Raw genomic sequence first — 14,281 nt, 5'->3', positions numbered from 1 at the left:
TAACTACTATAATACTACTCCTATGTACAAGAATATAACTACTATAATACTACCTCCTATGTACAAGAATATAACTACTATAATACTACTCCTATGTACAAGAATATACCTACTATAATACTGCTCCTATGTACAAGAATATAACTACTATAATACTATCTCCTATGTACAAGAATATAACTACTATAATACTGCTCCTATGTACAAGAATATAACTACTATAATACTGCCTCCTACGTCTAGTATACATCCCGTTTTCCTCAGGTTATGGTCCTCCTTAGTGCTTTTCTAGATTACTCCTGTTCCCTCTCTGCGGTATTTTTTGTACTATAGATGATGTTTCTAGATTGTATCTGCGGCGTATGTATCATTTCAGGTATCTGTTCCGGTGTTGCAGACATCTTTCTCTACACACAATGGATCTATACAAGGCGCAGGTTTTTGTGTAAGCCCCCGCACCCCCTCTGGCTTCCATTTCAGTGTAACTGACCCCTCTCGGTCTTCCTGAGCCGCACACACAGGATCCTTTTAGCCGCTTCCTCATTTATTGATATACGATCCTCAGCCTCGGTATAATGGGCTCCTGGGAATCCGGGGAGAACAAAAAAATCTTTTTTTTTGTTTTTTTTTCTAGGTAAGTTTTTCTGTCCTTGTTGCTATGGTTACTAGGCGGTGCAGGTCACCTGTCCAATGTGCAGCTATAAAGTCTTATCTCGGCGGGGACAAGGCAGTGATCACACCCGCGGCGGCGCCTTCCAGTAAGTCCCGACTCTTCGCTTCTGATTGAATTTTTTTATTTCAATTTTTTGTTGCAGGAATTCTTCCTGGAATTTCTCTTTCTTCTATACGATGATACTTTGTATCTAAACCTTTCACCTTCTGGTTCTTGTAGTTCTGGACTTTATTGCCGGAACTTTTGACCTCTACGGAACTAACACTGGGGCAGAGGTCACCGGCTCTTAAAGGGACACACACACAATATTTGACCTTCCCGCTGTTGTTAGCATAGTTCTGCGTTGCTGCAGGTGCGCTCTCTTATCTCCAGGCTGTTAGGTTTCACTTGTTCACCATTTTCTAGATCTCTGCTTGCTGTCAGTGAATCAGCCCTTTGTATAGCTGTATTGTATCCACTCTAGACAATGCTCTGTGTGCTCAGCACATCAGCTGCACAGATCTCGCTGTTTTCTACAATGTATCAGTCTGAAGTCTAGGCCACTTAGCTCGCAGAGCATTGTTTAAACTGGATACAACTGTCTCTGCTAGTTTGCTACAATGTATCAGCCTGTTTAGCTCGCAGAGCATTGTTTAGACTGAATACAACTCTCTCTACTAGTTTGCTACAATGTATCAGCCTGTTTAGCTCACAGAGCATTGTTAAGACTCTATATACTGATCTCCACTTCACAGCTGAGAGCAGGGCTAGTTATGTACAGAGTCACTGACTATGAATAGAGATAAGAGTATTCTCATTCACTTTTTTTGTTTAAGTACTATGTCCTGTAATTTTCACTCTGACCACTAAACCTAATAATAACTTACACTCACCAATTTTATAGGGATTTCATTGTGGCAGTTACCTTATTTACATCACAAACAGGATTATAATAGACGATAACACCTCTAAAGATAACACCACTGAGTCATTATTACATCACTACTGACCATAGACGATGTCACAGCCTTTCTCCTTTCACTCCCTGCACAGAGCATGTCAAGAAAAATTTTCCATAGTCCTCAATTAGTCAGCTAGAGAATATTGCAATCTATGGCCATCAGACTGCTGTAAAGCAGATCACTAAAAGCTGTTATAGAACAGGGAAGAAGCTCAGACAAGATGGCCGCCCCCATAGTTATATATAGAAGGGGGAAAAAAAGATTAAAATGGTTCTGGATTATTATTTATCATTCATAGGTTTAAGGTTTTAGATGTTTATGTATCATTCATGTACTGCCCTGGTTTTCTGGATCCTTATATAATCTAAGGTTCTAGATTGTTACCACTTTGCACCTTTTTTTTGGATTATAAAGCCCATTAACACACGTTTTTAATGTTCTAGACTTTAATGTACAATCTGCGTCATGTACCGTATGTATCTGATGTTCTGGATTGTTATATTTGCACAAATGTTTTTTGCCTTCCTGTAATGTAATGTTTCTGCTCATCCTTAAATATGTTTCAGGTTCTGGATTATTACGGTCCATGCATACATTTAGGGTTCTAGATATTTCTGGGTTATCCATGTATGTACTCTGGTGTTCTGGATCCCTATAGTATGTGCAGAAATCTGTCTATGGTGTCCAGCTCTGTATTCCTGTGATGTAACCTTACTACTAAATCCCCAAATCCTTCTAGATTCTCATTGTGCAGCTCTGTATTCTTCCGATACTTTGTAATCTTACTGACTATCCCTCAATTTGTAGAATGTTCTACATGACGCTGGTCTATACATAAATGTAAGGTTCTAGATATTTATGGGCCATCGCTGTACTTGTCTGTTGTTCTGGATCCTTGTAGCCTTAATCAGTTTATGGTTCTGGATTCTCATTCTCATACTTTGCCATCGTACTCCTCAGCCCTACATTTGTATAAGGTTCTGGATTATTATGGCTCTTTCTTAAATGTGAGGTTCTAGAATAGATGGATCTTTATGGGTCATTGTTGTACAGTATGTGCATAAATCCATCTATGTTTCTAGATTCTCAAAGTCCTTCTCTGTCTGATATTCTGTAGATTTGTATAATGTTCTGGATTATTCTGGTCTGTTTGGTCTATCCATATACAGTATACACCTGATGCCATAAATGTATCAAAGATTTATTCTGGATTCTTCTTCCATGTCATATTAACCTTAATTCCTGTGATGGATCCAACCATATAGCTAACATTCTGGATCTTCTCTGTTTTTTTCTTGTCTTTACCTGTTTTTTTGGTTCCCCACTATCCAGATGTTTTTGCTTGTAACATTCCCTTTGTGAGATCTTTATGGACATCCTTCTGGACTTTACACCCCCTTCCTGATCTCTCCTTCTGGTTTCACATAATACTTTCTTGGATCTAGCTATACTTTTTGCCTTTTACTTCTTCCTTTGATTCTCCTTCCGACCCTTAAAGGGAACCTTTCATCACCTCCAGATCTGTATATCATTTAATCGCCGCCTCTCCACTGATTCTGGCGCAGTTGGAATTTTTTCTCTAGCCCTTATTGTTCCTGAGCAACAACTGCTCTCAGTTTTAGTCTTGCTTGTTCCTGTCTGACACCACCCATGTGTCATTAGGGAGTCTAGTTAGTATATCAAGCACAAAACTAGTTGCACTGATTGCTCAGGAATGGTGGGAGATGGAGAAAAAATAACAACTGTGTCGGAATCAGGGGAGGGGCAGCTATCAAAGGAGGCGAAAAAGGTGGACATGGCAGAGGTGATGAAAGGTCCTCTTTATGTTACATAGAACAAATGACAAAATACAGATGTCCAGGAGATGGGACAGGCCATGACATTCTATACATTTCCATATCCATCAATGCTATTTTGCTCTAAAAAGGCATCTAATCCTGTATTGAAGCTGTCAACAGTTACTGATGTGACCAGCTCCTGGATAGGCTATTCCACAGATTCACTGTCCTTACAGTATAGAACCAGCTCCTGGATAGGCTATTCCACAGATTCACTGTCCTTACAGTATAAGGCTGGTCTTACATGACCGTAATGTAAGTCCGCAATTGAGGGTTTTCAATTGCGGACCATATGCGGACACATTCTATTCAATGTTGCCTCTTACACCACCGGATATTTTATCCGTGGTGGGGCCGGGCCGCAACCTTGGTCTGCAATTTATAGGACATGTCCGTAATGGCCGTGAATTGTGGCACTTCACGGACTCGCCCGTAGAACTCTATGGGCGAGTGCGGCAGGACACGGACATCTGCGGAACCTGTTTCTGATCAGCAACTTGCAGACCATACATTCAATACGGTCGTGTAAGACCAGCCTTAAACCAGCTCCTGTTTAGGCTATTCCACAGATTCATAGTGCTTACCGTATATAACCAGCTCCTGGGTAGGCTATTCTACAGATTCACAGTCCGTGACAGGGAAGACTGTTGGTCTCATTCACAGGCAGTAACCCTGTTCATGGCTAGTCCTGCTCTTAGCTGCGATGTGCATTCCATTGTATCCAGTCTAGACAACGCTCTGTGAGCTAAACAGCATGGACACCAGATTGATACATTCTAGCAAACTAGAAGAGAGACTGGTGCAGCTGCTGCTGATGTGCTGAGCTCACAGAGCATTGTCTCGGGCTTTACACTAATAATATATTCTCATTACAGGACAACACTGGCCAGAAGGGAGAAGCCATAATGTATCTGTCAGCGCTGGCCATGTCACTCGTCCTTCTTGCCTTCACCTCCAACCTGGCCATGGCGGTGAAGAAGGAGATCCGCTCACCGCAGACACTCTCCAGAGGTCCTCTGTCTCCAGACTCTACTGTCTGGGAATGAAAGGGTTAACATTAGCGGGAAATACGGAAACCTGAAACGTTCAGCAAAAGTGTTTATTATCTTTTTTTTTTAGGCTGGGGAGACGAGATCTCCTGGGTGCAGACTTATGAGGAGGGATTGTACAACGCAAAGAAGAGGTAGGGGGCGCCACTGTCATGGCAAGTCTGCTTATAGTAACTGTGAACTGTAAATACAAACTTAAAGGGAGTGTCACCAGAACCAGCAGATAGATAGGTTACTGTCACCAGAACCAGCATATCACCCCAGCCCTGCAGATAGATAGGTTACTGTCACCAGAACCAGCATATCACCCCAGCCCTGCAGATAGATAGGTTACTGTCACCAGACCCAGCATATCACCCCAGCCCTGCAGATAGATAGGTTACTGTCACCAGAACCAGCATATCACCCCAGCCCTGCAGATAGATAGGTTACTGTCACCAGACCCAGCATATCACCCCAGCCCTGCAGATAGATAGGTTACTGTCACCAGAACCAGTATATCACCCCAGCCCTGCAGATAGATAGGTTACTGTCACCAGAACCAGCATGTCACCCCAGCCCTGCAGATAGATAGGTTAGTGTCACCAGAACCAGCATATCACCCCAGCCCTGCAGATAGATAGGTTACTGTCACCAGAACCAGCATATCACCCCAGCCCTGCAGATAGATAGGTTACTGTCACCAGAACCAGTATATCACCCCAGCCCTGCAGATAGATAGGTTACTGTCACCAGACCCAGCATATCACCCCAGCCCTGCAGATAGATAGGTTACTGTCACCAGAACCAGCATATCACCCCAGCCCTGCAGATAGATAGGTTACTGTCACCAGAACCAGCATATCACCCCAGCCCTGCAGGTAGATAGGTTACTGTCACCAGAACCAGTATATCACCCCAGCCCTGCAGATAGATAGGTTACTGTCACCAGACCCAGCATATCACCCCAGCCCTGCAGATAGATAGGTTACTGTCACCAGGACCAGCATATCACCCCAGCCCTGCAGATAGATAGGTTAGTGTCACCAGACCCCAGTATATCACCCCAGCCCTGCAGATAGATAGGTTAGTGTCACCAGACCCAGCATATCACCCCAGCCCTGCAGATAGATAGGTTACTGTCACCAGACCCAGCATATCACCCCAGCCCTGCAGATAGATAGGTTACTGTCACCAGAACCAGCATATCACCCCAGCCCTGCAGATAGATAGGTTACTGTCACCAGAACCAGCATATCACCCAGCCCTGCAGATAGATAGGTTATACTGTCACCAGAACCAGCATATCACCCCAGCCCTGCAGATAGATAGGTTACTGTCACCAGAACCAGCATATCACCCCAGCCCTGCAGATAGATAGGTTACTGTCACCAGAACCAGCATATCACCCCAGCCCTGCAGATAGATAGGTTAGGGTCACCAGAACCAGCATATCACCCCAGCCCTGCAGATAGATAGGTTACTGTCACCAGAATCAGCATATCACCCCAGCCCTGCAGATAGATAGGTTACTGTCACCAGAACCAGTATATCACCCCAGTCCTGCAGATAGATAGGTTACTGTCACCAGACCCAGCATATCACCCCAGTCCTGCAGATAGATAGGTTACTGTCACCAGAACCAGTATATCACCCCAGTCCTGCAGATAGATAGGTTACTGTCACCAGAACCAGTATATCACCCCAGTCCTGCAGATAGATAGGTTACTGTCACCAGAACCAGCATATCACCCCAGCCCTGCAGATAGATAGGTTACTGTCACCAGAACCAGCATATTACCCCAGCCCTGCAGATAGATAGGTTACTGTCACCAGAACCAGCATATCACCCAGCCCTGCAGATAGATAGGTTATACTGTCACCAGACCCAGCATATCACCCCAGCCCTGCAGATAGATAGGTTACTGTCACCAGAACCAGCATATCACCCCAGCCCTGCAGATAGATAGGTTACTGTCACCAGAACCAGTATATCACCCCAGTCCTGCAGATAGATAGGTTAGTGTCACCAGAACCAGCATATCACCCCAGCCCTGCAGATAGATAGGTTACTGTCACCAGAACCAGCATATTACCCCAGCCCTGCAGATAGATAGGTTAGTGTCACCAGAACCAGCATATCACCCCAGCCCTGCAGATAGATAGGTTAGTGTCACCAGAACCAGCATATCACCCCAGCCCTGCAGATAGATAGGTTAGTGTCACCAGAACCAGCATATCACCCCAGCCCTGCAGATAGATAGGTTACTGTCACCAGACCCAGTATATCACCCCAGCCCTGCAGATAGATAGGTTAGTGTCACCAGAACCAGCATATCACCCCAGCCCTGCAGATAGATAGGTTAGTGTCACCAGACCCCAGTATATCACCCCAGCCCTGCAGATAGATAGGTTAGTGTCACCAGACCCAGCATATCACCCCAGCCCTGCAGATAGATAGGTTACTGTCACCAGAACCAGCATATCACCCCAGCCCTGCAGATAGATAGGTTACTGTCACCAGACCCAGCATATCACCCCAGCCCTGCAGATAGATAGGTTACTGTCACCAGAACCAGCATATCACCCCAGCCCTGCAGATAGATAGGTTACTGTCACCAGAACCAGCATATCACCCAGCCCTGCAGATAGATAGGTTATACTGTCACCAGAACCAGCATATCACCCCAGCCCTGCAGATAGATAGGTTACTGTCACCAGAACCAGCATATCACCCCAGCCCTGCAGATAGATAGGTTAGGGTCACCAGAACCAGCATATCACCCCAGCCCTGCAGATAGATAGGTTACTGTCACCAGAACCAGCATATCACCCCAGCCCTGCAGATAGATAGGTTACTGTCACCAGAACCAGCATATCACCCCAGCCCTGCAGATAGATAGGTTAGGGTCACCAGAACCAGTATATCACCCCAGCCCTGCAGATAGATAGGTTACTGTCACCAGAATCAGCATATCACCCAGCCCTGCAGATAGATAGGTTACTGTCACCAGAACCAGTATATCACCCCAGTCCTGCAGATAGATAGGTTACTGTCACCAGACCCAGCATATCACCCCAGTCCTGCAGATAGATAGGTTACTGTCACCAGAACCAGTATATCACCCCAGTCCTGCAGATAGATAGGTTACTGTCACCAGAACCAGTATATCACCCCAGTCCTGCAGATAGATAGGTTACTGTCACCAGAACCAGCATATCACCCCAGCCCTGCAGATAGATAGGTTACTGTCACCAGAACCAGCATATTACCCCAGCCCTGCAGATAGATAGGTTACTGTCACCAGAACCAGCATATCACCCAGCCCTGCAGATAGATAGGTTATACTGTCACCAGACCCAGCATATCACCCCAGCCCTGCAGATAGATAGGTTACTGTCACCAGAACCAGCATATCACCCCAGCCCTGCAGATAGATAGGTTACTGTCACCAGAACCAGTATATCACCCCAGTCCTGCAGATAGATAGGTTAGTGTCACCAGAACCAGTATATCACCCCAGCCCTGCAGATAGATAGGTTACTGTCACCAGAACCAGCATGTCACCCCAGCCCTGCAGATAGATAGGTTACTGCCACCAGATCCAGCATATCACCCCAGCCCTGCAGATAGATAGGTTACTGTCACCAGAACCAGTATATCACCCCAGCCCTGCAGATAGATAGGTTAGTGTCACCAGAACCAGCATATCACCCCAGTCCTGCAGATAGATAGGTTAGTGTCACCAGAACCAGCATATCACCCCAGCCCTGCAGATAGATAGGTTACTGTCACCAGAACCAGCATATCACCCCAGCCCTGCAGATAGATAGGTTACTGTCACCAGAACCAGCATATCACCCAGCCCTGCAGATAGATAGGTTAGTGTCACCAGAACCGCTTTAAAGGGGTGGCTTCAATTGGGCAATTGATACTGTGGGCTCTTGGAGACAAGACAAGTACAGGGAGATTAAATCTTCCACAATCACCTCTTGTTGGGTGCAGGTGTAACCATTGCTTAGTGTCCAATGACCCCCCAGAGCTGACATTACTCTCCAGGCCCGCCCCCTTACTTAGGCTCCTCCCGCACTAGCTACCTAATAATGTGATTATAATTGTTATGCCCTTGCTGTAATTATATCACCGAGCAGTGCTGCAGTGTAAAGCATAGCGGAGGAACCAAGCAGCAGCCTGAGCATCTGATGACACAGGAGGTGGTGGTCAAAATCTGTAAAAAAAAAAAAAAAAAAAAAAAAAAATATATATATTATATATATATATATATATATATATATATATATATATATATATATATATATATATAGTTTTATATAGGTAGGGGTGGGCGGGGGGACATTTGCACCAGGTACTGGGTGACAAGCCTTTGTTTAAAGTAGGAATTAGGTTCATAGTAGTTGTCACTCAGCTTTCCAGGTTGTAGTAGTTGTCAGGAGTGTAGTTAGCAGGTCATCCACCAGATGGCAACATTCTGCTGATTTTTACAGCAAACCAGTATATCTGGAAAAGTGACCGAAACTTCCAAATAAACTGGTTGTGACCTTATGTGATTGTTGTGTGCAGTCCTGGGAGCCGCCACCTCCCCTCGCTGATCTCAGAGCGAACTGTCATGTCACTAATATGGCCACCCCCGGTGATAACATCTGAAACCTACAGAAATACTTATAAAGCTCATCTCATGGATTTCCTAAGAAAAAGAGTTCCTTAAAATCAAGGATGTAGCCTCAAGTGAGGGGGGCACTTGGGTACACAATTATTCACTACATTGTCCCAGACCACCAAGGACGCTGTCATTAACCCCTTCACTAAAAAAAAAACCACTAAAAATAATTGAAATAATTATTGAAAATAAACCAAATTCAATTGTATTACCAATTATGACCATTAGGTGGTGACCAAGAAATAATAAACATTAATAATATTGTGTAAACAAGTCAACAAGATATTTTCTATTAGTTCTGGATACCAGACAGGAGGACAAGGACCCCCCCCCCCCCCCCCTCCCATTGCCAAATACATGACTGGTACAAACCATAGACACAGCAAAGATATAAATGGATACATGACAAGTTCTACTGAATCTTCTCCCCATATAACTGTATATAAATGCTCAGTAGATCCATATCCTGCTGTCTACAATTTCTGCAGCATTTGTGTCCGGATCCTATTAATTGTGGCTGGAGAGAAGTTATCCCTATAATACTGCACTTACCTGTTCTGTTCTCTTATAGTAACAAACCCCTCATGGTGATCCATCACCTGGAAGACTGTCAGTATTGTCAAGGTAAGTCACATAGGAAGTCGTCACCATACTGTACTGATCCTGAGTTATATCCTGTATTATACTCCAGAGCTGCGCTCACTATTCTGCTGGTGCAGTCACTGTGTACATACATTACATTACTTATCCTGTATTATATTCCAGAGCTGCGCTCACTATTCTGCTGGTACAGTCACTGTGTACATACATTACATTACTTATCCTGTATTATACTCCAGAGCTGCGCTCACTATTCTGCTGGTACAGTCACTGTGTACATACATTACATTACTTATCCTGTATTATACTCCAGAGCTGCGCTCACTATTCTGCTGGTACAGTCACTGTGTACATACATTACATTATTTATCCTGTATTATACTCCAGAGCTGCGCTCACTATTCTGCTGGTACAGTCACTGTGTACATACATTACATTACTTATCCTGTATTATACCCCAGAGCTGCGCTCACTATTCTGCTGGTACAGTCACTGTGTACATTACATTACTTATCCTGTATTATACCCCAGAGCTGCGCTCACTATTCTGCTGGTACAGTCACTGTGTACATACATTACATTACTTATCCTGTATTATTCTCCAGAGCTGTGCTCACTATTCTGCTGGTGCAGTCACTGTGTACATACATTACATTACTTATCCTGTATTATACTCCAGAGCTGCGCTCACTATTCTGCTGGTGCAGTCACTGTGTACATACATTACATTACTTATCCTGTATTACACTCCAGAGCTGCGCTCACTATTCTGCTGGTACAGTCACTGTGCACATACATTACATTACTTATCCTGTATTATACTCCAGAGCTGCGCTCACTATTCTGCTGGTGCAGTCACTGTGTACATACATTACATTACTTATCCTGTATTATACTCCAGAGCTGCGCTCACTATTCTGCTGGTGCAGTCACTGTGTACATACATTACATTACTTATCCTGTATTATACTCCAGAGCTGCGCTCACTATTCTGCTGGTGCAGTCACTGTGTACATACATTACATTACTTATCCTGTATTATACTCCAGAGCTGCGCTCACTATTCTGCTGGTGCAGTCACTGTGTACATACATTACATTACTTATCCTGTATTATACTCCAGAGCTGCGCTCACTATTCTGCTGGTACAGTCACTGTGTACATACATTACATTACTTATCCTGTATTATACTCCAGAGCTGCGCTCACTATTCTGCTGGTACAGTCACTGTGTACATACATTACATTACTTATGCTGTATTATACTCCAGAGCTGCGCTCACTATTCTGCTGGTACAGTCACTGTGTACATACATTACATTACTTATCCTGTATTGTACTCCAGAGCTGCACTCACTATTCTGCTGGTGCAGTCACTGTGTACATACATTACATTACTTATCCTATATTATACTCCAGAGCTGCGCTCACTATTCTGCTGGTACAGTCACTGTGTACATACATTACATTACTTATGCTGTATTATACTCCAGAGCTGCGCTCACTATTCTGCTGGTACAGTCACTGTGTACATACATTACATTACTTATTCTGTATTGTACTCCAGAGCTGCACTCACTATTCTGCTGGTGCAGTCACTGTGTACATACATTACATTACTTATCCTATATTATACTCCAGAGCTGCGCTCACTATTCTGCTGGTACAGTCACTGTGTACATACATTACATTACTTATCCTATATTATACACCAGAGCTGCGCTCACTATTCTGCTGGTGCAGTCACTGTGTACATACATTACATTACTTATCCTATATTATACACCAGAGCTGCGCTCACTATTCTGCTGGTGCAGTCACTGTGTACATACATTACATTACTTATCCTATATTATACTCCAGAGCTGCGCTCACTATTCTACTGTTACAGTCACTTTTGGGGTAACAAGCTGGTGGAATTATGTTAACCCTTTGTGTGACGTTATATTTGGCACATCTTGTCCTCAGCTCTGAAGAAGGCTTTTTCTTCAAGTCCAGAAGTGCAGGAACTGGCTAAAGATAAGTTCATCATGCTGAATCTCATGGTAGGTGGATCTCTGGGTCACTCTGGTGTGGAGGATCGGAGTTGTACATGACGTATTGCTTGTATATAACGCTGCTGATAATGGCGCCACCCTCTGCTTGTCACATCCTTTGATCTGCATTACATATAACATGTCACTTATATAGATATATATAGAGAGAGCGATAGATATACCATCACTTAGTATACGCTGTGTATATAGATATATACTGTATATAGAGAGCGATAGCTATACCATCACTTAGTATACAGGGTATATATACATATATATGTCACATTTGCTCCTGTGATGGAAACATTAAATAACATTCCCTATAAAATTCTATTTTCCAGCATGAAACAACAGATAAGAACTTGGCTCCGGATGGTCAGTACGTGCCCAGGATCTTGTTTGTTGGTGAGCAGGGCTCGGGGCTTCCTATTACACTAGCCACATTAGTCTTGGGCTATCCCGGCTCATGTATCCGGTGTCAGCCTGAGGTTTCTTGGGGCCACCAGATAAGATGATGCTGGGACCGACCCTCCAACAACCCCTTGGAAACAACCATTGTACCCTTCAAATTTGGGTGTTTTCTTCTGGACCCCTTTCCCCCTCCCTCATCCCTCTAATGGGCCAATCCGACACTCCGCATATCAATCACATCACATATGACTGACTCTGTGTATGCTGTGGGGCCGATGGATACATTTGTTGCACTATTGTTGATACATTTGTTACAATATTGTTGCAACTTTCTAGCCACTCCCCTTTTGTTTACAAATAGAAGTATTTAAAGGGCCAGCACCAGGAGTGATTTCTATCTCAGATGGATCCCTGAGCCTTGTGGTATCTGTATCCAGCTCAGGGGACCAGGGGTGTATATAGAGGGGCCCCACACAAGAAATAAAATTTAGGCCCCTTTCAATTGATTAATTGATTGCTCCTTTCTTCTTTTACCAGATCCCTCCCTCACGGTCAGAGCTGACATCACTGGACGTTACTCCAATCGCCTCTATACCTATGAGCCGCAGGATATATCATTGTGTAAGTCGTATCCTCTCCTATATCCTACGTGCACAACCCAAATTTACCCATAGAACACTGGGCCCGATGTTACTGTATAATACTCCAGAGCTGCATTCACAAATCTGCTGGAAACAGTCAACAAGCTTGTGGACAGACACCCCACTAACAGCCTGGCGGTGTTGGGGGAGGGGTAGTTACTCACGTCAGAGCTTTACCGTATGGGACAAATATTCCAGTATTCAATGGGCCCCTGCACCATATAGATGGGTCCGGAAGAATATTTTTTTGGAATATTTTTCATAATTTTTTGCCCAAGACAGAGGACACCTTAAAGGGGTTGTCCAGGGATGACTGGAGTGAGTGTAAAGCAAGAAAAAAAAAGTCATACTGTGCTGTGTGCAGAGTCTCCAGTGTATTGCACAGTTCTGGACTCCTTTCCCTCCCGTGCTGGGACTCGCCGGGACAGAATTGGGGAGGGTCACATGATCGCTGAGGGTGTAAGTAATGGGCAGTGACAACTTCTCCAAACACATCTTCCTCTGAATAAGTTGTCATTTGCTAAATCCTCAGCGATTGTCCTCTGTCCCCCCGATGGGCATTGGACAAGTATCCAAAAACTGTATCTAAATTTTTTTCTTTTTTCCTAGTGAATGAAAACATGAAGAAAGCGTTACACCTTGTTCAGACTGAGCTATGAACCACCACACGGGGGAGCAGCGTCCAAGGGCCCGCACCGTGATGGGCCACCATTATGGCCAAAATTCCTCCATATTGGATTTGGGGGTCATGTATGAGCCACTGGTGGGGAAAGCAATCTGAGGACTAGGGCCGGCAACGACACAAATCATATCCATGAATCTGATCACTCAGACAACACAAATGACTTTCCATACAAGACTTTGCTCATGTGGGTGTCGAACCTTCAAAAATCAGAATAGTTGTCAGGGCCAAATCTGGACACGTCCGGCCCTAAATAATCGGATTGTCCCGGTGGAGATCTCTGCATAGTCTAGACCTTATATCTTAGACTGCACCCCGTAGATTCTTTGCACCACTCGTAAGGGGGTTTAGAATAAAAGGAAAAAAAAATTAAGAAAAACAAAAATAAATAAATACAATTATATAAAAAAATCTACAAATGATTAGAACTGTTGGTTTTGCTTTTCCATCTTGATATCAGTCTCAGTTTTCATGGCCGGAGTTCTGGATTTCTTCTACAATTTACTTTCAAAAATTTGCTTTTGTTGAAGTGAATGGTTTTGGATTCGCTGCTGGATTCAGAACTGGGATCAAAGCAGAGGGGTCACTTGTAGGTCCTGGGCCCCAGTGCCAAATCTGTAGCAGGACCCCACCTAGGGTTTAGTATAATAGTGGGGACTTCTCTTCTAGAACCAAGTCCTGGCTGCCACTATGGGTTTCTTCCACATTAAATGAACACTAGAGTAAACTTTTTGTACATGCCATAGAATAAT

The 14,281-nt window shown here is 44.0% G+C and overlaps 1 protein-coding gene across 1 annotated transcript; it reads left to right on the top strand.

Moving 5' to 3' along the window:
- Nucleotides 1-724: 724 nt before the first annotated feature.
- Nucleotides 725-13,884, top strand: LOC142199964 (anterior gradient protein 3-like). The gene is made up of 8 exons (XM_075269901.1): nt 725-758; nt 4,328-4,463; nt 4,572-4,635; nt 9,731-9,783; nt 11,728-11,804; nt 12,137-12,200; nt 12,744-12,827; nt 13,457-13,884. The coding sequence occupies exons 2-8, from the start codon at nt 4,358-4,360 to the stop codon at nt 13,504-13,506; spliced, it is 498 nt and encodes a 165-aa protein (XP_075126002.1). The 5' UTR covers nt 725-758; nt 4,328-4,357; the 3' UTR covers nt 13,507-13,884.
- The last annotated feature ends 397 nt before the right edge of the window (nt 13,885-14,281 follow it).

This window comes from Leptodactylus fuscus, chromosome 4, assembly GCF_031893055.1.
Source record: "Leptodactylus fuscus isolate aLepFus1 chromosome 4, aLepFus1.hap2, whole genome shotgun sequence".
Classification (NCBI taxonomy): Eukaryota; Metazoa; Chordata; class Amphibia; order Anura; family Leptodactylidae; genus Leptodactylus; species Leptodactylus fuscus.
The sequence above is the reverse complement of the archived record's forward strand: the minus strand, read 5'-3'. Positions and strand labels throughout refer to the sequence as shown.

Excerpts from the sequence above, each read along its gene's own strand:
- LOC142199964 (XM_075269901.1), top strand. The coding sequence starts at position 4,358 with ATGTATCTGTCAGCGCTGGCCATGTCACTCGTCCTTCTTGCCTTCACC. Across the intron at positions 4,464-4,571 it reads ACCGCAGACACTCTCCAGAG|GCTGGGGAGACGAGATCTCC; the intron begins GTCCTCTGTCTC and ends TTTTTTTTTTAG. Across the intron at positions 12,201-12,743 it reads GCCCAGGATCTTGTTTGTTG|ATCCCTCCCTCACGGTCAGA; the intron begins GTGAGCAGGGCT and ends TTCTTTTACCAG.